The 27,459-nt window shown below is 40.7% G+C and overlaps 1 protein-coding gene across 12 annotated transcripts in view; it reads left to right on the forward strand.

Moving 5' to 3' along the window:
• LOC133126246 (disco-interacting protein 2 homolog C) overlaps positions 1–27,459 on the forward strand; it is a 166,015-nt gene that overhangs the window by 57,188 nt on the left and 81,368 nt on the right. For 7 of the 12 annotated variants that reach the window (XM_061238246.1, XM_061238249.1, XM_061238248.1 and 4 more), the window contains exon 2: positions 26,813–26,890. In XM_061238246.1, coding sequence (XP_061094230.1) covers positions 26,813–26,890 — 78 coding nt within the window. The remainder of the gene's footprint in view (positions 1–26,812; positions 26,891–27,459) is intronic. The other 5 variants (XM_061238247.1, XM_061238257.1, XM_061238255.1 and 2 more) reach the window with 1 other exon arrangement.

The following is a 27,459-nucleotide window of genomic DNA, read 5'->3' on the forward strand; positions in this document are numbered from 1 at the left end:
ATCATTATCGCTGTCACTGCCTGTAAGTGATGCTTCTGTTTATTGCAGTATATTCCATTATGCTTCGGTCCTGCATATGGTCAGGCAGGAGATCTTTGAAGGTAAAAAAGATTTTGCGGTGGAATGTCTGACTCTAGCAGTTTGGTTGCTGCCGATTTTGAGAAGGAAGTGTGACGCTGCCCTGTCTGTAGCTTCCCCAATCGAGCTCCCAGAAAGCATCCTGTTAGGCCTGGAATTTTGTCATTTTAGGGGCAAGGTCACTTTGGTGGGGCCAATTTTTTGAGAGCTTGAATTCCACATGCCATTACAGTAAGGCCATCAAGTAAAAAAACTGAATGATGGAAATAGGCCAATTAATTTCACAGAATTTTAGTTTTTAGTTTTTTATTGTTATTTCCTACCGTGCAGTCACATCACATGAAAACACATTTGTTGTTGTTTTTGCCCTGTACTTTTATACATAGTCCAGTCCCTCCATTTTGTAGCTAACAGATGTTAGACTTACAAAATAGATTAACATTAATGAATAATTATTATTCACATTAAATTGCCTAGCTATATCGCTATTGTACACATTTTAAGTGCCATTTGTGGCATGTTACCATTAAATAAGAGAAGGTAAAAAAGTAACATATTACTATAAGCAATTAACTACTTTTTACATAAAAACTTGATCAAGGCTGTCTGAGTTCAGAAGCAAGGAGCCAACCAAACTGTGGCAAGTTCTCCAACATGCTTGGAACAACCTCCCTGCTGATTGTCTTAGCCTTAACAGTTCTATATCTCAGAGAAGTGATGCAGATTTAACGTCAAAGTATATAAAATAATATTGATTTGATTCAGTTTTTAACTATTCTGCCAAATTACAAAAATGTGATGTAAAATGTATGGTATGTTTATTTAGGACCTTTCATTGATTTTTTTTTTTTTTTGAAAGAATCTTAGCTGTACAGAATGTTATACAGGTGCCTAAGAGTTTTGCACAGGACTGTATTTAAAGGGGCATTGAGGCCAAAGAGGGGCAGTGGCGGCCATGGCCATTGTGGCCACCAGTGAAATTCCTGCCTTGCATCCTGTTATTCATTACATAAGTGTTAACACTGAGCAAATAAATTAACATGTTTTTTAAAATATGCAGCTATTCCTTGTTATGCGTTTGCACTGCTCGATATTTACACAGTCAATTCCAAAGCACCATGCTCTAGGCACGACAGGATGTGAACCTGCGACCCTCTATCAACAAGTCGGACTCATGTTCCCCAAGGCCTGCACCTCACTAGCAGCTCTTTGTATAATGGAACCTTCCGGCTCTTCAGCTGTGGATGTGAGAGCTTCAGTTACCATCATATCAGTAGGCATCTTAGGGTTTTCTGTGAATCATCCCAGACTCTCATTAAAATGCAAATTGCACGGCTACAGTTGTGGTCTGACCTCCTTCAGAGACCCCTAAACCCAACCCCTAGCCTCTCCTTGTTCACCTGAAGGCCAATCCTGAAGTAGTGTCATGCGGATCACTGTGCTGTATAGCGGCGATATGCCTTTCTGAAACCTTCCAACCAAAAATGTTGTACTCATCACAATCAACCACAAGGGTGTCACACATTTTCCATAAGGGTGTCACACAAGGCATTAATTTGGAGTGTCCGATATTATCCAAAGCCGGTGTGGGGGCAGGCGTTTGTTTCAGTGCAACATCTGATTTCGCTTATCAAGGTCCTGTTTTAAGACCATTATTTGTTGAATCGGATGTCGTAGTGCTGGGCTAAAACAAAAACCTGCCCCCACCTCAGCCCTTTCGGATAAGATTGTGCACTGCTTTAATGGGTTCATAGACAAACATACAGCACCATAGTCCAGTGCTCACTGTATGTTGGACGTTGACAATTTTATTTATTTTTGTTCTGTACTCCAGTACTTTTGTTAAAGGATAAAATGGCAATGAGGTTGAAGTGTAGACTGTATTTTCATCCAAATCGGATGAACTGTTTAGAAATGACAGCACCTTTTGTACCCGGTCCTCCTATTTTAAGTGACTACAAGTATTTGTCGAATTGGCTTCACAGATGTTTCGTTAGCCAGGTATATTTGTATTGTTAGTGAATGCAGAGGAGAGCAGTTGATGTCTAGTCTTTATTCTAGACTTTGCAATTGCCTTAGGAGATTGTTGTTGGGGTTTCCTACAAAGCACCTAAAAGAGCCCCAAGAGTTCTGGAACTGAGTCGTGGACAGATGAGCCAAAGATGAACATGTACCAGAGTGATGGAAAGAGGAAAGTGTGGAGAAGAAAAAGGAAATGCCCATGATCCAAAGCATACCACTTCATCCATGAAACATGGTGGAGGGGGTGTTATGGCTATCAGGCACTTCATCATGCAACAAGACAATGACCCGAAACATGATAGAGAAACTAAGGGTTATTGGACGGCCAAAAAGTGGAAAATCCTTGACTGGCCGAGAAAATCCCCAGATCTGAATCCAACATGCATTTTGCCTGCTGAAGAGGATACTGAAGGCAAAAAGTCCGCCAAACAAGCAGGAACTGAAGATAAATATAAAAAATGACACAGGTTCTCGCAATAAAGAGACTCGGTCCTTCATCATCCGATTGGTAAATGCCAATCTAAAACAATTTTGTGACTCGAAAGCCAGTCGGTAACATTTCAAGTTGTCAAACTGTTCTATGACACAGGAAGTCACTGCTCTTTCCTCCCCCTTACAACCCTATCGCAAAAGTTTTCATCATATTCCTGCAATCTATGTGGTTCTGGAAGGATGGGAAAGATACCTAGGAGATAAGCATGGCAACTGAGTGTGTAGCAGTGTGCTAATCAGGGGGGTTCCTGCTGTGCTTTATAAGTGATGCTCGGTGCCGGTTTCTTTGTCTTTGTCAACGAAGGGGCTGAGGTGAGTCATCCAGCTGCCGAGCCACACGTCCTTCCTGTGTGGTTAGACTTATAGTACAAAGCATTGGTTACGCTTATTTATTGCCCTGACAGGCCAGTGACCAGCAGGTGTGGTCCCACCCCAAAGCAGACGGCTGCCCTATCAGGAATATAAAACACGCCCTGACCTGACACCATCACCTGACCTGACACCTGACACCTGACACCAGCTTATAGCCTAGTGGCTAAAGGGGCCTGACTGAGACCTGAGTCCAGTGTGTCCTTGAGCAAGGCCCTTAAACACACATTTACCCCAGGGGGGATTGGCCCCTGTCTATTCAACTAAGTTGCTTTGCATGATTTAACGTAATGTAATCATTCCTGGTCGTTTCTTTTCAGAAAAAAACAGTTTCCATTGGCAGTGACTGCGTATATAATTTGTAACCCCCTGGAAATCTACAGCCTGCCCTCTGGCACCCTAGCCCTCAGTTGTCGTGGCGAGGGAGAAAGGCAGCCTGTTGAGTCTTCCTTTGCTCCTCTGTGCTCCTGGGGTCCTGGGATACTAGCAGTGGAGCCTAGTCACCGTGAGAGGCCTCGTAAATCCACCCTGTGCCCTGGCAGCTGTGGCATGTGAGTTTGTACCGTCTGTCTGGTCAATATTTGGCAGATGACTTCCTTGTGGGAGATGGTGGTAGACTATGTTTCTCAATGCTGTGCTGTGCCGTTAAACTCCAACCCCCCGAGATGTCCTTAGACCTCAAGAGCCACAAGGTCATCTGGCTTTCATTTTCACCATTTTCATTTGCCCCATGAACCCAAGTGAGCTAAGTTAAAGGTACAATAGGTAAGATTTTTGTGTTAAAACATTGTTACATGACCATTGTAAATCCCTTCCTATCATTGAAAATGGCTCACCGACATGTTGACGCACCCTCTACCTGTATTTATTGTCCTTAAATTTGGGTGTCAAAATATACAGTTGACCGACACTCTGTACCAAAACATTGTAAAGATGTACAATAATTCAAGTTCATTGCTTGAAAATTGCCACAGCCAATGGTTTCAACATCAGCGTGTTCACAGAGACGCTGTGGGATAAACATTGGCTGTGTCGATGTGTCCCTGAGCAAGACACCTAACCCCGAGCTGGTTGGTGCCTTGCAGCCAATCGTGTTGGTGTGTGTGTTTGTATGAATGGGAGAATGAGAAGCATAAATTGTACAGCGCTTTGGATAAAGGCGCTATATGAATTCCAACCATTTACCATTTGTGGTTGTGGTTTGAGGGTGTTTGTTGCTGCAATTCCTCTCTTGTCTGTTAGAAGTCCAACATTACCTATTGTACCTGCTTTGATTGTTAATCCGCAACTTAATTAACCAAAGAAAATCTGTGCATCCTCTGACTCTCCAGGACCATCGTTGCAGACTTGCCCTGTCAGCAGGAGTCGCTGTGTTCACCTCTGCGTGTGTTTTTGCATTTTCTGTATAAAATTAGTCATTGTGTTAAGGCTAAGGGCTTATTTGCCCTGGGTATCTTGTTATGCTGATGATTTATCTACCAGTAAGGTGTCATGCGGAATATACTGTAGGCACAAGTGTTGTGAGCTTGCTTTTCCTCTGTAATTTGGTGCTTTCACCACAAACATATTCTACAAATAAAGCAAGTACTACTACACATCATTATGCACCCATGTGTTTGTCTGTAGTACACAATCTGCTGGGATGAGGACATTTCACCTGTTGCTGTACTTGTCTGTTTTTTATGGTCTGGAAAATAAAATGGAATACTTTGAATGTTGTTATTAGCAGTTGATTTGCTAATAATAATAGAATGCAGTGCTGGTTTCCCTCAAGGTGTTTTTATCTGGAAAGTAAGATTTTAAGCAAGTGTCTGAAAAGAGAGATTAATCTCCTAAATCCTTTAAGGAAAACATTTAGTTTTTCCATTTTTTCACCCCTTGATTTTGTAATTTTCTTTTGAAGAAAATTGAAGGTGAAGCCATTTATATCAAACGTAATGATGGATTTATCTTTGTAGAAACAAATTCTTAGGTTCTGAGTTATTTCCTTAAGTTGTGCCAGACTGGTTTTGATGTTTTTAATGGTCAGAAGACCATTTATACAATTGATCAATTAGTCAATAACAAATAAACCAATACAATTGATCCCAACTGTCCACATTGATGGGCTATAGTACATTTTTCATTAACTTTTTTTCCTGCAAGTGCTTTTACAAGCGATAATTTAAATGACATAAAAGCCCAGAGCCAATCAGCTGCCTTTATGGAGGCTGAAAGCAGTGTCTAGTCTAGACTTTACTTTCTCTGAAACAATGGTACAATATATGGATGGTTTGTACAGATTGTTATCTGGAAGATGAACATGGACATTTGAAATGTGATATTGGTGTATACTTAAGTCATTTTTTAGGCTGCTGTTTCTGTAAAAAGGTAACATGCATATGCTTGTGAATAGCAGAAATAGCTGATTTTCTGTACTTTTGTCTCATACTTCTCTTCAGATCAAGTCCAAATGCCTTAAGTACGGTGCTCCACTTTTGGAGGACACTAAATCTTAACAATGCTTTTCTGCCTTGGTAATTGTGAAAGCTGTTGTGAGTGTTTTTTTTATTTTAGAATAATTTTTCTTTTATCTAGCCATCTAATATACATTCCAAGAATAACTGATGGCTAAATATAATTTTCCAAAAAAACTGCATCCCATCTTGAACTTTGCATCCAAATTAAAAAGAGTGCTAACTGTGTCAGGTATTTCCATATGCTGCCATTTAATTAGTGTCTTTTGGCTTTTGTGTAGTCAGATGTAATCAGCACAGTGCGGAAGGAAGCATCGGACCATTATAAATGTGCCTTTTACGGAAATTAAAAGATTTATTGCCGTGTCTGTACTATAAAACTGCCAGACTGGCACGTTTGATTAACCAATGTATGCAGTAAGTCTGCACTGTGAAGGCTGTATAGCTTGTCGGGACAACCTCTGGATCAACCTCTATGAACTTGCAACCAGGTGAAAATCAAGAGATTTATTTAGTCACAAACATTATTCACATCTAATCTAAAGACCTTAAAACAATGAAGGTTACAAATGTCACACATGGAAATGGATGAATGCAAATACCAAACCCCAGCTTGTTTCCTCCCAAAATGCTCAAGAAACCTGAAGACAGTGATCAAAAGTAGAACGGCAGGCCAAGGTACAGGACTTAGATGTCAACTTCCAATTCAAACCAAAAGGTAAAAAGCCAGGTCTGTTGCGAAGATCTTAAAGCAGGATGTCCGCATTAAGCCATTAGGCCAACTTGTGTCTGTCTCAATAGGCCACCCCCACTGAGACAGACGCACACACACATGCAGACATATACACACACACACACACACCCTCCAGTCTTGCACCTTATCGATCAGTAGATCAGTTAGCCCTTTGGCATTTCCTATTAGTTCCCTGACCAGCTACAGTTCATGCCATACTGTAGATAAGCTACCTAATGTCTCGAAATGGAGACATGTACAGATAAAGGACAATAAAGGTCTATTGTGTTGTGAACAAGGATCCTTGCTTGCATGCCGGTGATGATTGATACTAGTGTCAATATTTCTTTCATTTTTGAGATTTAGTATGGGGATAGTGTAGCTCAATCAGGCTGTCTAGACTTAGCTGTGCTAAGTGTTCTTGCATCTGTGCCAATGGGCCACTTAATGAGAGGGCGGATGAAAGTGTCAGGGCAATTTTCATAATTGATTCTTAATTGACAATGTGTGTTAATATAAAGACAATCATGTGATTAAAAATAACCTTTTATTTTTAATCCTTATTACTATTACTATTTATTACTATGACCACTTTCTAAATTAAGTACTTGCTGTTTCTCCTAAGAGGGGGTAGCTCGCACATTCCGGTCTTACAGCAAGGGCAAGGTTGGACTTTATATGGAGACTAAATAATCCTAGGTTCTCAGCATCATGTCTTCCTTGTTTTTGTCTCCGCCCTTGTAGAAAAGTGTGTATAAGAGTCTCAGGCTCAGGCAGTAAGAGCAGTCGTCTGGCAGTCGGAGGGTTGCCGGTCGACCCCCTGCCCGGTTTATTGCCGTGTCAAAGTGTCCCTGAGCAAGACACCTAACCCCCAAATGCTCCTGATGTGCTGGTCGGTGCCTTGCATGGCAGCCAATCGCCGTCGGTGTGTGAGTGTGTGTATGAATGGGTGAATGAGAAGCATCAATTGTACAGCACTTTGTCTAATTCAAAGTAGAGAGCCGGTAAGCTCTCTCACTTTCTGTTATTTCATTGCAAATAAATACGAAAGTTAACCCCAAGTATAGCTATTGTTGTTTTACTGGGATCTGTTTCATCCGATGATGCTCACTTGTGAAATGTTAAAAAGGGCATTTTCCCTATACAGAACAGTCTCAGAGTCTGTGACGCGGACAGACGGTGTACACTGCCAGGGGTTAGAGTCCCTTGAACCGGAAACCCGCCCCACAAAGGGATTGTAAACAATCACCTACAGGGAAGGACGACAGTATTCGGTTCAGTTCTGAGACTTTTAAGTGTGGGGAAAAACAATACGCAATCCTAAAAAAAAAAAGAACACTCAGGTGAGGCCATAGTAAATTACTAAAAGGTACCTCGTTTGACTTGGGGCGGATGAAAAGAGTGAGTGAGAGAAATCGAGGTAGAGGAAGAGCGAGAGAAGATGGAGTTGCCATTGCAGCCCCAATCGATACTGTGTGTTTTCCTGATTGAATAATACAGCCATAGTTCAAGCCAAAACCTGTACTGATGTTTATTTTTTATTTTTTCATTTACAGCCACCCGTAAAACACAATTGTTTCTGTTTGTAAAATTTATGAGTGATTTTATTGGGTATGTTGGGTACGTATTGTGCTGAAATGTAATTTATTGTAGAACAGTAGCACTCCCAATAAAGGGCTCCTATAGAGCTGACGTCAGAGCATATGTGCATTGCACATTTCGTATTTTCAGGTACCCAGCTGGATATTTTATGAAACAGTATAAGGTGGTGGGGCCTGTTGAAATAAGACTGAACCCTGGCTTTGTTATCGAGGGCAAGGTATCGGAAAGGCAATCATGTCTTTGTAGCTGGGTGGGATCTAAGTAACCTCATTTGGGTGAAGTTGTTTAATGTTAAACCACACTGAAATAGACCCTAGTTTAGCCATGGTCCATTCAAAATTGGCATTACCACTGCGCTTGTGAATACAGCTATCCCTGCCCCCTCTCATCCCTCAACGTCATTCATAATCAGTGACATGAATTAAATACAGTAAAACCTCAGAGAACCAAACACATCAGGAATGAAGGTCGTTCAGAACACTGACATTTTTGAAACTCTGAAGGTGATACAGCGATTTTACTAAATTAATGTTTATTGAGTTCTGTTTTTCTTTTTGGTTACTTAATTTGTGATTGTCAATTTGCAGCAGGGTAATGCACATTATAGGCTAATTTATTTAGCCAAAATGTATTTCAATTCAGTTTAATTTGAGCCATAATAAACCAATAACCTCAATGGTCTTTAACAGTAGGCAAACTGCTATAGCGTTATCAGTGGCATTACCACAATGTCATCCTGGGGTGGGCATTTGTGTGGAGGTTTGCACTTTTCGATTACTTAATTCACGATTGAACAGGCAAAGCCTTTTTGATGGGAAAAGTGGTGCTTTTGTAGAATGCTTAGCTCACTCGCTCTATGTTTGATATAAGTGTTTAATTTCTGTGCCTCATTTGCGTTTTGCGGTCATTTTGAATTAATATTATACTTCTGGTTTGGTTCACTGGACTTTGGTTTTTCTGAGTTTGGATCTCTGAGGTTCCACTGTAATGTGTCATAGCTTCTTTTCCTTCCATTTTCACTGAGCTTGGGGTAAGCTGCCTCAATGCCCTAACACATGGCTCTGTCTCTGTCTTTCACGGTAACAAGGTTTTAACCTTAGTGGGTGTGAAGGTCAGCAGAGCAGTCACAGGCAATAGTGAAGGGCTTTTGTTTTTCTTTTCCACTGTCCTTAAAAGACCGTGACATGGTCTGGCTCAGTTTTTATTTATTTATATGTATTTATTTTTGGAACTATTCTGTGCAAAACCGATTGGAGATTCCAGAGTCTGTAATGGGCTCATCTAAATGCAAATGATCCTTGGGATGATTGCCCATTTCAGAGAGAAGAAAAATGTTTTAGGAGCAATTTGTCTTGCATGGGAGTGAAGAACAGCAAGGAACAGCAATTTATGTTCGTAACTAAATTTTGTCTTTTCTGTAAATAATGCACATTACATTCTCTGATATCTTCCTCTTCACTGCCCCCTAAAAACATACATTTAATCATATGAAGTATATGAGACATATGACATTTACTACTCTCATACATATCCTCTCCTAGCCGGTGTGATGCCGGGACACCTTCACAGAAAATGGAATGGGAGTACACAGGGATTTCTCTTCAATGACACATACCATTTGGGTATTGAGTCCTTTATCCCTCTACCTGAAAAGCAGCCACTGTATCATCCTTCAACCAAAAATGGTCAGCGCTACCAAGCTACAGCTCTTGTAGTGAATCACAGATTTTTCTCAATGAATCTGTGTCTTTGCAGTCAATGATTGAGGGCTCAATGTAGCTCTACTGATGGATTCTATGAAGCTGCATTGCTACTAATAAGCCTTGTCTGCAACTTTGAAATAATCGATTGATAGGGACAGACCTCAGATATCCTTGTACATTGTCTGGACTGGACACCAGTCTATTGTAGGGACCATCTTTAATATTTGTCAGTCTGGATTGTGGATTGTTGTGTTTTTAAACTCTTTGGTATTAGTTGGTTTGGGATTGAATCAATGGCCTTCCTCAATCCCTGGTCGTGGAGAGCTACAGGGTCTGCTGATTTTCATTGTTGCTCTGTACTTTATTAATCAATTAGACCAGTTGATTACACAGGTTACCTTGGTCTCAATAGGGTGCTGATTTTAAGGTGAAAACAAACCAGCAGACACAGTAGTTCTCCAGGACCAGGGTTGGAGACCACTGGATTGGGATTTTGGGTGGAGCGGTCACAGCGGAGGGAAGGCGCATCTTCCAATAGCTACACTGTTAGGGACAGAGTGGAGCCTCAGATTCATTACTGTGGGTGCCGGCTCTTTGCGTTGCATCAGTCATCTGTAATTTTGGATTGAGCAAATTTTGGAGTGGTGCCCAAAAGGAGGTTAAGCGGCGTGATGCTGCGATCAGTGTATGCCTCTGAATAGAGATTAATTCTTGCTTAGGCATAGTTTAAATGAATACCCCACCATTTTGTTTTTAATGTCATTGTAGCAATTAAGGCATGAATCATGGTTGCAGCATGTCCGCAAATGTGGCCATGCAATGAATTATTTAAAATGCTGTAATGCCAGTTATATTATATCATCACAGCTGAGACTCAAAGCCAAGTCGAGTCAAAAAAATGTAATTCCTTCAGCTGGTGAAACATGAGATCCGTCTCTCCTGTGGACAGGCCTCTCACAAGCTGAGCGCATTCTTTCCTCTTAACCTGTTTCCTATCAATGGACTGCCGCTTGGCTTAGCTTTCCATCTGCTCTCCAGTAGCTTCTCTTTCAGGGCTTACAGTTCTTCTCCTGTGTGGAAAGGCTGTCCGAAGCACTGCGCGCAGGTCTTCCTGGGCTGTTACACAGCTCCATTAGCTGCACAGACTTTGAAATATTTATCGACACAAGCCACAGTTCATGGCGCCTGGTTTCTCTTGCCATAAAATACTGTACCTGCACAGCTCCGCGGCGCTCCAATTGTAGGAGCACTGGCTCTCGAAAAATTGATGTGCACTTGCTGGAAAAATAATTTTTGAGCACATCTACTAATTGTTCCTAAACTTTTTCTACTCGGGGAAAAAGGTTGGTGTAGAGACTCAACTTAAAGGTCACGCTCCGACGGTGCGGATGCGATGGTTGGAATGCATGCTTCTGCACGGCCAAATCGTACAGCGGGTAAACGTTGGCCGATAGCGATGCGCACAGCTGAGATTAAAGGCATCTGAATGCCAGCACTCACGCCACACAAATGAAAACCACATTTGCTTTGTGCGACTCCTGGAGTGGAATTTCCTCTGGACTTCGGACTTTCTCTGGGTGGAGACGCTCAGCAGAACTCGTGCCAGTGTTTCCATCGGGTCACAGAGTTTTCATGGTTTCAAAGAGCTGAGGTGCGATAGATAATGTTTTTTATTTATTTGAATTTTTTAACATTTCTTTATTTATTTTTTTAGTTTTTTTTTCGCCCTTCCATTAAAATGAACACGAGGAGAGCCAGCGAAACTCTCATTTCAGTACATAAGCTTTGGTGATTAGTATTTTTGGAGAGCTTCATGCAAGAAGTAGTCTTTGTGATTTTAAATTTAACACATGGATTAATTGTTATTACAGATTAGAAAGTGAGTTTTTTTTCTTCCCTTTTTTTCCATTAGTCTTGCTGATGAGCAAGTTTCCAAAGTGTGACTGTTTTGATTTTGTATACCCACAGTAACCTCAAGAAAGCCTTTCACGCATGTTTCCCAAGCACATGCAGATGCAGGTATGCACACTTTCACAAACTTGTACAGAAGCACACATAGCAAGCACGAGTAAGCAGAACCGGCCACTCAGAACTTATTGGTCCATCTGTATTTATCGCCATGTTAATCCTAACAGTGGGGCTGCTGGCTGGATGTATGTCTCTGTTAATTAAGAGTGGTTATGTGCTTACATAAACAGCAGGAGATACCGTTCTGTCAGATACCTCTTTTTCCCCCACACTGTCTTGTGCCACCATTGTTCATTACGCTCAATGGGTGGATCAGAAGATGGTAAGGCCAAAATCAAACTAAAAAAACTCAATCAAGATAAGAGCATGCATCAGTTCATGCAACCAGAAGTCCAAAGAGAAAGGAGCATACAGCTGTAAGACTGTTCATCTAACCTTGAGGGCTGGTTACCGCCGGTATTCCGCCCTCCCCTTACAGGTGGCAGGACCTGAAACGAGGTCTCTGCTCAAAAACCTTCCAATTTGTCTGAATTAAAGCAGTTTGGCAAAGAAGAGTGGGGAGTAAAATTTGAGCGACTAATTTCAAATTAGTGCATCCTGAATTATTGCTGCCAAAGGTGTTCAACCAGCTATTGCGTATAAGGGGGCAATTACTTTTTCGCAGGGGTGATTTGGGTGTTTAACTTTTTCCATTAAATAAATTAACTCATAATTTAAGAAATGTGTTTACTCGCTGCTCCCTTTTGTCTTATTACGTTTGTCTAAAGATCTGAAACCATTCAGACAACTAGGCAATAAGGGTGAGGATCAGGGGCAAATACTTTCTCACGGCACTGTATTTCTAGCCAAATGTATAAGTTTATAATTATGTAGACTATATATTTACTATCTATGTATTTACAGTGTACTATATTGTATTTACATGCTGCAATATTATAATCTTTGCCATTGTTTTTGCTCTAATTGTTTATTCAAACCAAAACTTGTAATTCTGATTGTTGGTGACAGTTTCTAGACATAAATGCTATTTACTGGATACCATACTTTTTAGGCTATACAACCATACAACATTTGTGTTCATTCTCTGTATTATTGTCCTTGTTGTGACATAGCTGTTGTTTTCAGATTAGATGTGGATGGCTGTATATTATGGCTGAATATAGATTAAGCATTTCTTTTTATATTAATGTTACTTGGTTAGCTAGCTAGTATTTATCAAGAGCTAAATTGATGACTGTTGTTTATCAGCATTACTTATAGTAGTATAACTATAGGTTATAGAAATCGTTCTTTCATGGACGCTCTGCTAATAGGGTGATGTAGCTATACACAACAAGCATATGGTTACATTACAGGCATTTAGCCTGTAATTGGTTGATGTAAATGCTTGATAATTCAAGGTAAAAGCATGGTGCAAAATGCTTGCTACCAAGAGCGTGTGGCTGAGGTCCGGCTGATGGAAATACCCTGGGAAAACTTCGCGTCACTTTGACGGTGAAACGTGTTCTCGAGAATTATTTCCACGAGACGGAAGACAGGCAACTTTTCTTTTTTTTTTCTCCAAAAGAGGACACATTGGCCATATAGATTATGAGGCAAGGCACAAATGGCTGTGCAGGTAGTTATTTTAGAATGGGCATTGACCCGGGGTACAGGGCATCGATGGCAAGGGCTGTATAATTCCTGAGGCTTCGCCTGAGCAAACTGAAGATTTTGCTTTTGTGCAGTGAGATGGGGACAATCCTTCAGATGCAATTCCTCTTGCCCCCGGTGACACTAAAACCAGTTATGCACCTGCGAGGCTGTTGGCCAGATGGTGCCTGCTCTGTCAGGCTTCAATACAAGGGGCTTATCATTGCACAGGAAATCACTACTCCATCACAATAAGCCGGTGATGCCCATAGTACTTTACCCATAGCACTTCAAGTCAGAGAAAACCACACTTCTTCGCTTTTTTAAAGTGTGTGTGTGTGTGTGTGTGTGTGTGTATGTGTGTGTGTGTGTGTGCCCTGCTGAAAGAAACTGCTCAAGCCATGCTCAACATGGTCTAACCAGCTGAAGCTCAAGTTATGTTTTGATACGGCTAGATACACAGCTGTATTTTACACGTACAGCTGTGTTTGGGTTTGTTGGGGGACCGACGTAGTCCAATAAAAGAAATGAAACATGTTGTTTATTTAGCGTACGAGAATGGGAGAAGTTATTTCTATTATGTATTGAACAGATCTTGGCATATGTTCCTTCTGGGTGCTGGTACCCTTTAAATCTGCTGGTTGGCTTATAAACCCATACATATCCTGCCTCACTGTCATTGTGTTCTGCTGCTGGTTTTTGTTAGACTGAATTATAAGAAGAGGAAAGGCTTCTATGTGTGCTGAGGAATGTCTTTTACTGGAAATATGACTGCAGGAGCGTGGGCTAACAGTGGCTAGGTGAGCTCAGCTACTGTAGATGACTTCATTGTCATGTACCATTACTACTTTGGCCTAAAAAAAAAGGAAAAAAAAAAGACTGGCTTTGCAGCCCAAATTTATCCTTTCAATATGAGGGCCCTGACCTCTAATACCGCATATCTTCCTCACACGTTGCTGTTCGCTTTTCTTAAAGTGGCATTTTTATTTTCATTTTTGCTTGTGAAAGGCATTTTCAATAATTAAGTTTTACTTTGTCCTCCAGCTCTCAGCCAGCTCTCTAGCTATACTGAGTGCAGAGCTATATCCCCAAACTATTGTGCATGCTCCAGGTACCAGCTTTACTAAGGACTGCAATGGGTGGGTACTTGCAATTTATGGATGGGCATCGGACAACTTCAGTTAGAGGTCGCCACTCTGACTGAATACAAACAGAGCAGCTGGGGGCTACTTCTTTGCCTGGAGAGAGGGCATGTTGCTTTTCTGAACAACGTGTCAACAACAAAACCACTTCCTTCACTTAATATATGAAGGAGTTAGGGAATGGAGCTCAATGGTTTCAATGCGTTAAGTCTGTGTTGTTTGTTTTAAAAAAGATTATTTTGTGGTGTCTCGGTGGCGCAGCCTGTAGAGCACTGACCGCATGCTCATTGCGAGCCGCGGCGTCGGCGGTTCAAATCCGACCGTCCGACAATTTGTCGCCTGTCTTCCCTCTCTCGCTCCCATTCTTCCTGTCTCTCTATACTATACTGTCCAATAAAGCTGAAAAAGGCCTAAAAAATATCTTAAAAAAAAAAAAAAAAGATTATTTTGATGCTTTGGTAGTCATCGCACCAAAGCTTAGAGCTAAATAGCCAAACATTTATTGTAGCCACAGGTGGTTATGTACAAACCAAGCAGCCAAAACAGTTTCATAGGGCTACTAATAGACAAAACATATTATCTTAACCAATCACAAAGCACTTCATTAGCAGAACTGCCAGTAGTGCCACAATGGCATCAGACACTATTTAAGAAGCTAGATATTTTTTTTTAGCTAATGTTATATTGCTAAATAAAATAGTATGAAACAAATATAGACAATACAACCTTAATGTCATTAGTATCGTAGGCTATTATTCCGGCTGAAAATGGACTTGGTAGGCAAGAAAAACTATGCTGTGCCTAAGTTGTGGTTTTGTTCCTGTGCAAGAACTTGAAATAACAGTGAAAAGAATGGACTTGCGTGTACTGGAAACCTTCAGTGTATTTGGTGCTATGAATGAAAAAGTTCACTAAATGTTGCTTACTGTAGTAATGGTAACCAACTGTCAGTCCCTGCCTGCGTCCCTGATTCAGACCGTCTCTGTGGTGCAATGAGGTCTTGGCAGTCTGGAAACTGCTGATTGAATGTGGCCTTTCATTATGGCTCAGGTGAGCGCTTTTGCATGGCCCATTGTAGAATTTTTCACAGCGGCATTAATTCAATGCAACAGTACATCATTTGGCCCATTTCTCTCTGTCCGGCTGTGGGACTATTTAACTGGATGATTTTTGTAACAGAGCGGCCCTTTCCTTTAACCTAAGAGAGCCATTTCAGTCATGTTGGCAAGACCGATGCTCCAGTGCCTCTCTATCATGTGGGATGCAGTGTTGTATAATAGTTGGAGAGCTGGGCTTTTAAATCTGATGTTCGAGGTTCAAATCCCAGGTAGGTAGGGCATTGGCATTTTGGGTTATATTCCCAGGGAGGCACTGCCATTGTACGGGTTAAGTACCTGATGGCAAGGTACTTAACCTGAATTATCTTTCTATGCTAATGGGATGTATTTGCATTAAAAAATGTAAATGCTCAATGCCTGAATGTAATATGGTGTGGTAATGATATACAATTTGTCGTCTTTGGCAATGTACTTAACCCCTTTAGTTTCACGGAGTTGGAGTTGCAGTTAAGTTGCCGGAGTTGGATTTTTTTTCATTCATTCCTTTTTTTCAATCAATTTGGTCACAGCATAGACCATTTGAAAGCATTAACTCACGGTTCTTGCTGTATATTCTATTTTACAATGCCATTGCTTTAGCAGCAACAGTTTCTTATTTTGTAACATGGGGTGGAAAAACAACCGAGGGGGCCCTCACCTTCTCTGCATTTTGGAAATCCACAGGCTACACAAATCAGGATAATGTCAGTGTCCTTTCCACAGTGAGGGTCCACCGACAAATCCATTATAGTTTATAATTCCAAAAACGTGCTAACTTGGAGAAACTCAGATGTGAATGCTCATTGTTTTCTCTGGAAGAATTTAAATTTTCTTTGATTTCACTGTTTCATATGTGTACAAAAGTACTTGCCAGTCATCGATTAACTTAAGTCCCCCCATTTTCTGCTGCAAAATGTACACAAAAACAGCTGTACACATGTACATATACACATATAATACCAGTTAACATGAAATAAAAGCTGATTGTATTTCATATTCATTCCATTCAAATGCTGTATGTAGCAAAAATGACACATTTTGGAGGGCACTGTAATGCATCAACAAAACTGTAATAAACTGGTGTAAATGTCTGCTCATTAATTACTTAATTTAACAACGTAGTGTCTGAGGGAATGTCACACTTATTCATCAAAGGATTTTCTCTTGCTATAAAAGGGAAAAAAGAAAGTCTGGATATGCTGAGACCTGTATCCTTACTGCATGAATAGTGCCTTAAATCCTTGTGCTGCCTTCTCTTCGTCCGGCGCGTGTTACCAGGGTGCCATCTCCATGGAAACGCCACACGACTGACTCTGAGCCAAGCAGCTGAGCTCATCAGCCAAGGTTTAAAAAATATATATAAAACAAATAAAAAGGATGGAAAAAATGGCGGTTTCATTTTGTCTTTTGTGTGAAGTCAGCTGAAGACTTGGCGGCAACAGAACCATGACGCTGTCCTTCGCCATGACACGGCGGTAATGCATAGCTGCATTGTCCAGAGCCCCCCAATGATGTCACCCTGTTAGACCGTCAGGGTTGCTGCAGCAATACAAATACATGAGCTGTGATCTAGACTATATTTAAGCAGTTTCTACAGTTTCTACAAAGAGATGTTCTAATGCAAACACCTAGCTGTTGTGAATGTGTAAGCAAATTACCTCATTTGTCAAATTAATTCAGTATTGTTTGAGATTGTGGCTAGAAGTTCTCCTTAGGAAAGAAAGTTCAGGGGGAAATAACATTTGCTTGTATAAAATCTTTAAAAGTCTTCCAAATCTTCCAAAAAATGGGAAGAACAAACAAGTCTGTACGAAGGGTCCAAATGCTTTACCATACTGTTCATGTGTGTGCGCAGATGTCAAAGTGAACGTAAAGCAATGTCACTTGGCCTGCATGAACCTGTGTGTCTCTTCCCCATTCCTACTTGTTTGTCTCCATAGTTACCGCCTCTGGAGTGCCTGTCTATTAACATGTTCATTTTCATTCCAATTACGGCACTGCCATAGGGTCTTGCCTGAAAAATGACACTACTGCTTCAGAGTTGTCAAGGTCGGGGAAAAGGACTGACACTCAAAAGTTATTGGTGAGAGGTTAAAGGCACTTAGAAAGGTGTGAGGCACATACTGTTCCCTCCCCTAGCAGAAACTGTCTGCAAATTATGTTAAATATTTCATTTTCCATAGTAGGTAGAGACCCGCTGTGCTTTTCCTCTGAGACTGGATACAAAGGGCGGGGCCGATGGCTTTCTCGCCGCTAGCTTTATTAGTGCCATACAAAGCTAGCGAAGAGCTCCTCTGATAACACCCTGAAAACTGTGCCCAGAATCTCACTTGCCTGCCTGTATTTCACTTTAAGTAGCCTATGGCATTTTTAATTCATTAAGGTAATAGTGAAGGCTGCTCGCTAATGTACTGGCGTCTTTGTGTCCCTCAGGTATTTTATGACGTTGAGAGGTATAGACTGCACACTCACTGATGACAGAACCAGGAAATGGGTTCTTTACTTGCTCCTCTGGTCGCTGCATTGAGAGCCCAGCAATGCAGTTTCACTTAGGGGTTCTTCAAGACCTGGCAAGGGATTTTTTATTTTATTTTGATCTTCAGAATCTTAGGGCAAGATATCAACCGGTAGTAATGGAATAGTCGCAGCTGTATAGCTTCTGTTAACCTCACTACCCAGTCTGTTTGAGTAGGGCAATGTTCAGCGACACAAAGGACCCATAGCTAATCAACTTTTCAACGGTGTTGATTATGTTGTGGTCATGCTACTGTGGAGTGGAGCTGGACTCTGGCAGTGATGGAAAAGATACACTGTGGTGTATGGTGAGGGTGTTGGTGTTTGTGTTTTTTTTGTCTTTCCTTTGCCCCTTTCCTTTTGAATGCACATCCTCAACGTGGATGCAGGGTTTCTCAGACCTCTATGGTAGGACTGAATTACAAGATCTTTTTTACTAAGCAATGGGCCCTGGGCACAGGGAAGCCTCTTAATGTCGAACTCCCACTTTTTGTCCAATTCGCTAAGCCCAGTGAGTTGGAACTTCCATCCATTCTTGTTGAAGGTATCTCAATTATGAGCAGACCTGTATCATATAGAATTTTTTGGGATTCAAAGACTTTTCTGTGCCTTGCCTGAACCAGTTACGAGGGCCAGAAGGCAGGGTTTGCTCTTGAGAGTATTTCATTGGTTCCAATACTCTAAAACTCATTAACGCATAGAAAAATATTTGAATCCAGAACACTTATACAGTGGGCTCCAGTTTTTGCCACCATTAATAAAATTGAGAAAAAAGCCTGCATATAATAAAATATAGATCATTATCCATGTTTATGTTCAAACATACTGGAATACTATATATTATTTAAATACATTTACTCATGTTTCAATGTTTATTTAGTAATTTTTTCTGAAAAGCACAGGAGCCAAAGTTATTGTAACAATAATTAATAACAATTGACAATTGTTAATAAAATCAAAGTGAAAATCGCAATGCAATTTTACTTAAAGGTACAATCGGTAATTTCGGACTCCTAATGGTCAAGAAAGGAATTGCAGCAACAAATACCCTGAAACCACAACATGCACTGTTTTGGAAAGTTGACAGTGACAATCGCCACAGAGCCTGCTGTCTTTTCGTAGTATTCTAGTAAGAAAATGTTCGCCGCACATGTTGACTTTAGTATGCTGCACAACACTATTTTTATGTTTTGTCTTTTTGAAGTTTTCACTTTAGCTAATCAACTATGTTATGAGCAATCAACTTATTTGGCTTTGGAACTAGCTGGCTATATAACTGAGATGTCATAGTGTTTGTACCACAAACAATGCAACTGCTACTTTTGAGACAAATAAATGTTTATCTAAACATGCATGATTGAACATGTAAAGATATAAAAGGAGCGTGTAGCTGCCCAAATTGCACTCCAGACAAGCGATCATTGAAACTCTGTATACTATTGGTTATTATCCAAGTGAAGAATACATATCTAGTTATATAATGTTACTAGCTTGTTATCGGTAGCAACAAGCAAATTAGCCATAGTTAGCTTGCCGAATTTAAAGCACATGGAGTGGTTGCAAACTTGCCAGGATGAGGACACTAGTGCATATTATCCCGATGGATGGTAAGGAAGATGGTGAGGGAGACAAGGTAACCCAAGAATTGCAGAGATTGGTTGGTGTCTCAAAGTCTCAAAAAACTAAATAATGACAACAGGAGTGAGCTATCCAGTAAGTGTCAGCTATCCAGTAAAACAAAACTTTAGACTTGTAGCCCCCCCGTCGTGGGCTACAATGGTAATCGTGGGCTACCATTTAAATATACATCCATATGGCTATGCGTATGTGCTTCCTCCTCGGTGTTCCAGGTTGAATTTAAAGTCATGGAGTGAGAATGGGCGATGGATTGTGTGTAATCCGATGCCTTCCTTCATTGATAGAAGGGTTCTGAGACTCCTACTTGTCAGTGAAAAGATTTGGCACAAACCCCCTGATCAGGACATCAAGTGTACCTCAAGTTTCATAAAGAAGCATTGAGAAGCATGTTTCTACAGAGGAGAGCGACAGGCTTCACTAACCTCAGAATATGTGGCACTATCAAGACGCTGACATCCATGGATATATTGCTCTCTTGCAAAATCTGATCGACTGAAATCAGTGGTTCATGGATTGCACTGTAGAAGGTGGCCCCACATCTGTTACGCATAGAGGTTATAAAATCCTTGAGATACACAGCATCAAAGGATAGAATATGGGGAATGTAGCTTGATATAGTTTGCTGGATAGGTAGTGAACATCTGTCTCATTTATAAGGATAGAAAGCCGTTTAATTGTCATGCACAGCAATTCAGGGGCATCTGTACATGGAAATGCACAAGGCTGCAGTGAGTCTCAGATAAAAAACCAAAAGCATAAAATCGAGCAACACGATGACCTAAATACATCACAACTAAATTTGAAATAGGAGATTTATAAGTGTAAAATACATTTAAAATACATGAAATACAAATTATTGTGAAAGAAATGATACAGTGGGCAGGGATGGCAGTTGAAACGGGGAGGGGAAGGTAAGCTAGGATATGTTCAGTAGCCTGATAGCCTGCGGGTGGAAGGTGCACTAGCTTAAGTCCTGACTGTTTTTGATCCAGTTATACATGTTTGAAAGTTTGAAAATACAGGCAGTTGTCTGGGGGTGATGCTTTTGGCTTCACAAAGCCACAGTCTTCTATCGTTGCTGTTCTCCACTGACACACAAGCTGTTGTGTGCTGTATGTTTGCTATTCTGCCCTCAGCCAATGGAACACTTTGTTCTTTAGCCAGTTGAGTTTTAACTGCTGCTTTCCCTTTTGGCAGAGCTTCTCTGGTACCTGCGTCACACCTGTATGGATTGCCTTTATTTGTGCAGACCAGAATCTGGGAGACTACTTGCCAGATTTTTGCCGATATCCGGCTATTTAGAGGATTTATTGGATATTACTTCAGGTTTAGTGCATGATTTTGATTGGCCCAGTCAAAGACTATCAAATTGTATGGGCCATTAAAAAATAAAAACTAAAGTGTAACAAAATGAAAACCAAGTATTGAAATATATTCGTTTAACTGTTTTTTTATACATGTATTTTTTTACTGTAGCTATTTCAGCCTCCAAAAAAATCTGACTGCTTGCTTTATTTCTGCATGGCTGCATACATTGTACAGCTTGACAATATCATAAAAAATGAGCATTCTGCATTCTGATTTTTTGAACCTATGTCTAGGCAGGTTTCCACATTTGGAGACTCCAAAAGACACATGTAAACTAAATGATATTATGGGTTGTGTATCAGGTGTAAAATATATATATTGCATGCTAAGTGATAACACTTTTTAGATTCTCACTGGTGTAAAATCGGGTCATGTCACTGGAAATACCCTCTAGTGTGGAGCCAAATGTGTGTTCACTGTCCTCCTAGGAACTATTCAATCAGAAGAACTATATCTTTCCAGGCCTCCAAATGAGTTTTTTCCCATTTAGAAGTAGTCATCACAAAATATTTTTTTGTTGTAAAACATTAACCTTTTTAGGCAAGTCTCAAACACAGATTTGTTTTCCAGCACGTAACAGTGTCTTAGCGTGCATACTGAAAATGAAAGGAAAATGATTCAGCCGGCGAAAAAACCTGTGTTTTTTGTAAGCCCAACAAAAGGTACACTGTTGGAAACGTAATTTCATTCGCTAAAATTTACAGTTGTGACTCTAAAACCATACTTTTAATTGACTATACGATTATGAAAAAATTATACTGTTGGTGATTGTTCATGGAGAGGGATGTTGTCTATTTTATGCGACTGCGTCACTGGGACTGGTCAGAGAACCTCGTAGTTACACTGACCGTGTTCCAGAGAGCCAATACAAAACTGAGATAATTGCATTCGTATGTACAAGTACTTTTGTACACGTATGCAATGGTGAAATGGACAACAATGATAATTCCTCTGGAGAAATTCAAGTAAACAATGGGCATTCTATCGATGCCATTTAGAGGATGCACATTTTTGCAATTAAATCTATTATGGATTTGATTCACTGGATCCCTGCTGTGAGAAAGGCACTGCCATTATTTTTGGCATCCACAAGCTACACAAATCAGAGACGGTGATGTCCCACTAGCTTGTTTTTCCACCCCATATGGAACAAAACAAGGCACTGTTGTTGCTAAAGCAATGGCATTGTAAAATAGTTTATACAGATAGAACCGTGAGTTTTAACACTTTCAAACGGTATATCCTATGACCATATTGATATAAAATTGCAGCATGAAAAAAGGAATGAATGAAAAAACACCCACTCTGACTTAAGGGGTTAAAAGGGCACAGTTTGCATGTGGGATATAAGCCAACATTAAATCCAGCATCATACAAGGATATCTGTGTCCCCTGACTGCAGTGTGTGACTAAGGCGCATTCTGCTGGTCAACAGTCCTTTTGTAGTCTTTTTTTTTCTTTTTCTTTTTTCTCCTCCTTCCTCAGCCCTCTTCTCCTGTTGTCTAGCGACGAGGAACCATGGTGATATAAGATGAAGAGGGGATTATTTTTAGACCTGCTACAGGAAGCTTTTGTTACGTGAAATCTTGATCCAGCAAGGAGCTGCGAAGTGATATTGTTTCAGAATTGCCAGGTCTGTGAATTAAAGGGCCAGTTGTGAATCTGTTGCAGACTTTCTGCTTAAAGAACTGCATTTATTTGTTTCTTCACATTGTTTAATGTTGATTTGTCAACTTGTCAAACTGTGTGCAGAAAAAAACGCAACACTTGAAATCATATATATTAGATGAATTAAGAATTTTAAAAAGGCGGCTGATTAAGGACTATTATGAGTTGAATCCTGGGCTATGGTGCTGGCGTTTCATGAAAACAAGTGACGTTAGTCACTTATTTTTTAAGCACCTTCCACTTGAGAGTGCATCAGCCGTTCTGGCGAAGAGGGCCTGAAACGAAGACACTCAGACTCTTGGAACGATTCGCTCCTGAATCGCGTTTCATTTCCTTGCCAGATGTTTATCAGGACGTTGGAGAGATTCCCCCTCGAATGAGGCCAGGAGGAGTGCGCTGTAAACAGCTTGACTGGGTCTAAAGCACACCAAGTTTTTTTTTTCTTCTGGAAATCTAAGACACCTGGCAGAGTGCAAGGGGCTCTCTTTTAATCTAGAAACACTGACTCATTCTTCACTGCCACACGCCTCTGCTAACTCATTTATCTTTGTCACAGGCTTTTGTCCTCAGATCACTCAAGAAGCGAAGTGAAATGCACTTAAAAAGTCTGGTTTGACATTGCACTCTCTTCAGCTTCTCTTATGGTTGCAAATGAGATTAATTATTTTTAAAGGGCCACACGCATCAGCATTCTCTTCCTGGTTTTAGTATCTAAAATCCAAAACAGTTGCAAAGAGCAGTTCAACCCTGAAATATGCATACTTCTACAAAAATTTCAATTGTTTTACTTCAGTGTGGAACACAAATTGTAAGCTCCTGGATGATATGAAAAGCTCAGAAAATGTGTGTGGGGCTTTAAACATCCCCGAAACCCTTTGGTGCCTTGGGGTCCAGGGTAACTCAAGTCTGACCACTTACTAGTAAACCCCTTCCTGTTGTACATTGGCTGACCACCCCCAGACATTGACCACAAACCTTACTTTTTACATGGGCAGTGTCATTCCTGGTTAAATAAAGTGGCGGGGGGAGGGAAAGACTTTATTTATTTATTTATTTATTATTATTTTTTTACATGCTTTACAGTCACATTAGCTACCTTGCCGGCTGGTGTTATCTGTGGGAATGGCTTTTTCTTCTCTTGTAATTCAGATTTTTTTTCTCAATTGAAAATATGCATTGATTCAGCATCGATGTTGGGAAGTATTTTTGAGGGTGGTCACTATGTCAGAACAGCTTGCCAGGTCATCAAGGCAGGGCATAATCTTGGGGGGTTTCAAGACCAGGCTTCATACGGTGCTAAAAACTTTCTAGCTTTTTGGTAAACTAAGCATTGGTTGGAAAAGGCAAGCATTGCTGGGATGAATGGCCTGTCCTTGTTGTCATGTTGTGTCTGTGCTGAAGTCCAGTTGCGGTTGGCCTTCAGCCACACCTGTGTCCCAGCTGCACAGTTCTCCCAATATTCAAGTTTGCTAATGTTGAGAAGTACCCTATCTATTTACCTGGAACATCCTTTCTCCGAGGAGAGCCACAGGTTTTTGATTCTCAGGCAGGGCATGCACCCTTGGACAAGGTAGTAATATAATGTAACCTGAATTGCTTCAGCGTGTATCCGGATTTCTAAATGTGTATAATAAAGCAATAAATAAATACCGTGTAAATAAGCAAGTTGTGTAAGTGTGTTAAATCAGTGAAATGTAAATGCGAGTGAGATTAAGAGAAGAGAGATGAAGAGGGTAACAAGTGCCATGCAGTGCTTTGCTGTGTGGGTGTCTAATTGTGATATTACCTTGGTGTCTGTGCCTTTTACTCTCATCGGCTCACAGAAGAGAAACTGCTTTTCCTCCTCCGCATCACGGATGCGTTAAATCGATTCCTATTAAGGGGAGCCTCAAAGAGGAAACTACTGAAGCCATGCGGGAAATAGATTTTCAATAGAAAGCTCTTCGCATTTAAATGGATCTCTATGGGAATTGGGGCGTGGGACTAGATTCAGCTGTAAATTATGCTGATACAGTATGGAGCACATTTGTTGGCTCAATGGCTTTAAGTCATCAAGGCTCTGAGGTATCAAATGAGCCTCAAACCTTTGTGCTGTTGCCAGATATGCAGTAGATACTACAAGGATTGTTTCTACTGACTAATATTTCTGTTGAGCTCAATGGAACAATTATTCAGGAGAGACAACCCTTGAAGTGGGTTGCAGAGCTAGTTTGGGCAGACAACTTGAAGTGCCACCCTTTCACATGATGCTTATGTCTAATGAGAGGGGGTATATAAAGCAGCAACCTTACCTGTTTAGGCCCATGCTCATTTTGCACGCTCTGCCATGCTATGCTGCCTGCTAGTTGTTGCTGCATCTGCCCTGATGCAATCATACCAAAGTTGCCCTGTTGCCTGGTTCATTCTACATGCTAAAGCCATTGTGCTGCCTGGCTGTTTCTGCTGCCTGGCTGTTTCTGCCATTGCCCATATTGCATGCTACTGCCACTTTTGCTAGCTACTTTTGCTGGAATTATCCTGCTATTCCTAATTCATGCCTTCAAATTTTTTGAGCTCCCACCACCACCATAGCTTAATTCATCGTGAGTTGTCTACTGGCAGATATCTACTGGCAAGCATGGTGGTTTGAGGCTGGTTTGATACCTCAGACCCTTGATGACTTAAAACCATTTAGCCAACAAATGTGTTCCACTGTATCAGCGTAATTTACAGATGAATCACTTCCCACCACCCAATTCCCATTGAGATCCATTGCAATGTAAAGAGGTTTTAGTATCTCTTGTAAGTTAACCTGAAACTAAGATATCCAAACTGGTGATGTTACCAAAAACCAAATCCAAAACATACTATTTTAAATGACTTTGTTCATTTGTCTGAAACATTGAAATGGGGGGGCTGTGTATAAAAAGTGCTGTCATTACTACATGGTGAAACTAAAATGTATAAAAATACTCTAGTAATTTAAGCTTTAATCTTCTCTCTTTAGCACCCCCGGTGGAGCTATTTGCCATGAGACTGTCAAAAACTGTGTTATTTTATTGTATTTTCTGTTACCTTTGGAAGTAATGTTTGTAGAAGCTGAAGGGAATTTAGTTTTGGAGTTAAATCATTAGTTGGATTTTGACTAATACCTATAATCGGTGTGTCAGAATTGGCAGCATATGTATCTTTACTTTTTATATATTAGTGTGGTGCATTTATTGTAGAGTCAGGACTCCAGAAGATTACATCTAGTTTTGACGTATTTCTAATCTTATTGGTCATTGCTGTGCTTCAACAAAAAACAAGTTACCTTTCAGTCAATACGGTTACGCCAGTTGAGTGCATCTCTGAAACTATTCAAAGGAAAAGGAAGAGACACGGAAGGGCAGTGCTGAATGAGAAGAGCTGTGGCCACTGACGGCTGGCATAGATCTAGACAAGTCTACGATTAAAGTTTATTTCATTAGAGGCTGGCCGCTGGCCCAGACCTGGGTCAAATACGTAATTCTTTTGGATTCAAATACTCCTCTGTGCTTGATTGATCTTGCATGGCACAATTTAGCCAACCAAGGGAACCAGGCGGGGTTTGTACTTTGAGTATTTCATAGATTCCAATACAACAGACGAGCTCAGTAAAGTGTTGAAAAGTATTTGAATCCAAAATAATCCTTAACATTCATAGTCTCTGTTGATTGCAAATCACTAGCCAGCCACATGTAACATCTTCTGATCCCTTGACCATGTCCAACTGAATAAGAATATGTTGAATCTTAAATTCCAGTCTTAAATCTCAAATCTGTCATATAGAACAAATTATTCACTGTGGAAGTATGTGCCCAAGGGTGATTCTCCAAAGTACAATACACTCATAAAGAATGTGAGTGCCTCTGCTGGCTGATCCTTACTAAAGTTGGTTAGTGTTTCAGGACCGCTGTTGGTCTGATGCTGATTTCTCTGCTGCCCTCCTTTAGCAACTCACTGGCTCCTGTTGGTTATGACGGATGGCAGACCTGGGTCAATTACATTTTTAATTGTTTTAGATTCAATTACTTTTATGTGCTTTATTGATATTAGTGTAATTGAGCCAACCAAGAGGACCATAAGGTGGAGTTAGCATTTTTTGAGAATATTTAATTGGTTCCAATACACCAGACAAACTCAATAGAGCTCAGTAAACATGAACTTTAACTTGAATTGGACTTGAACCTAAAGGATAGAAAAGAATTGGAATCTGAAACTCTTACATATTTGACCTGGGTCTGATGGGTGGATCCACTGAGTAGCACACAGCTGAGCTCTGACTCAATCGTTTCTCTGCTCCTGTTGACCACTCTCCTCTCCTCGGCAGGTGACATCACACAGAAGGGCTACGAGAAGAAGCGGGCAAAGTTAATCGGGGCCTACCTCCCGCAGCCTCCCGGTAGGGGTCAGTGATATCTCCACTTCTTCAGCACCCTGCCACACTTTCATCATGCATATTCACACATTTTTTTGCTACACTATTGCTGTAGGTCAGTGTTCCTTCTGGTCCTGGAGAGCCACAGGGTGTGCTGGTTTTATTTTTGCCTTAATATCAGCAACCAATTCAGACCCAAGAAATCAGGTGAGGTGAGTTAACTGTGTAATTAACTGCTTTAATTAATCAATTAAGTGCTGACTAACCACAAAAACCAGCACACCCTGCAACTCTCCAGGATCAGGAGTGAGGACACTGCTGTAGGTTAATCTTCCCAATCTCCCAGAATGCCGCCTGGTCCAGGTCTAACTTGTCCAAGAAATACTGCATGATCCTGGTTATATATACCCCAGAATTCTCTGATCCAATCCCTCTTCACTATGACCCACAATGCACTATGTTCTTGGACTTATTCAGAATATATCCCTATATTGCCGTCTGATCCTGGTCCTAAACACAGTATATCCCAGAATTATCTCTGTTCCCCAAACTTTATAAGTCCCAGATGGCACTCTGAAAGATGTCCCAGAATGATACAA

Source organism: Conger conger, chromosome 4, assembly GCF_963514075.1.
Source record: "Conger conger chromosome 4, fConCon1.1, whole genome shotgun sequence".
Classification (NCBI taxonomy): domain Eukaryota; kingdom Metazoa; phylum Chordata; class Actinopteri; order Anguilliformes; family Congridae; genus Conger; species Conger conger.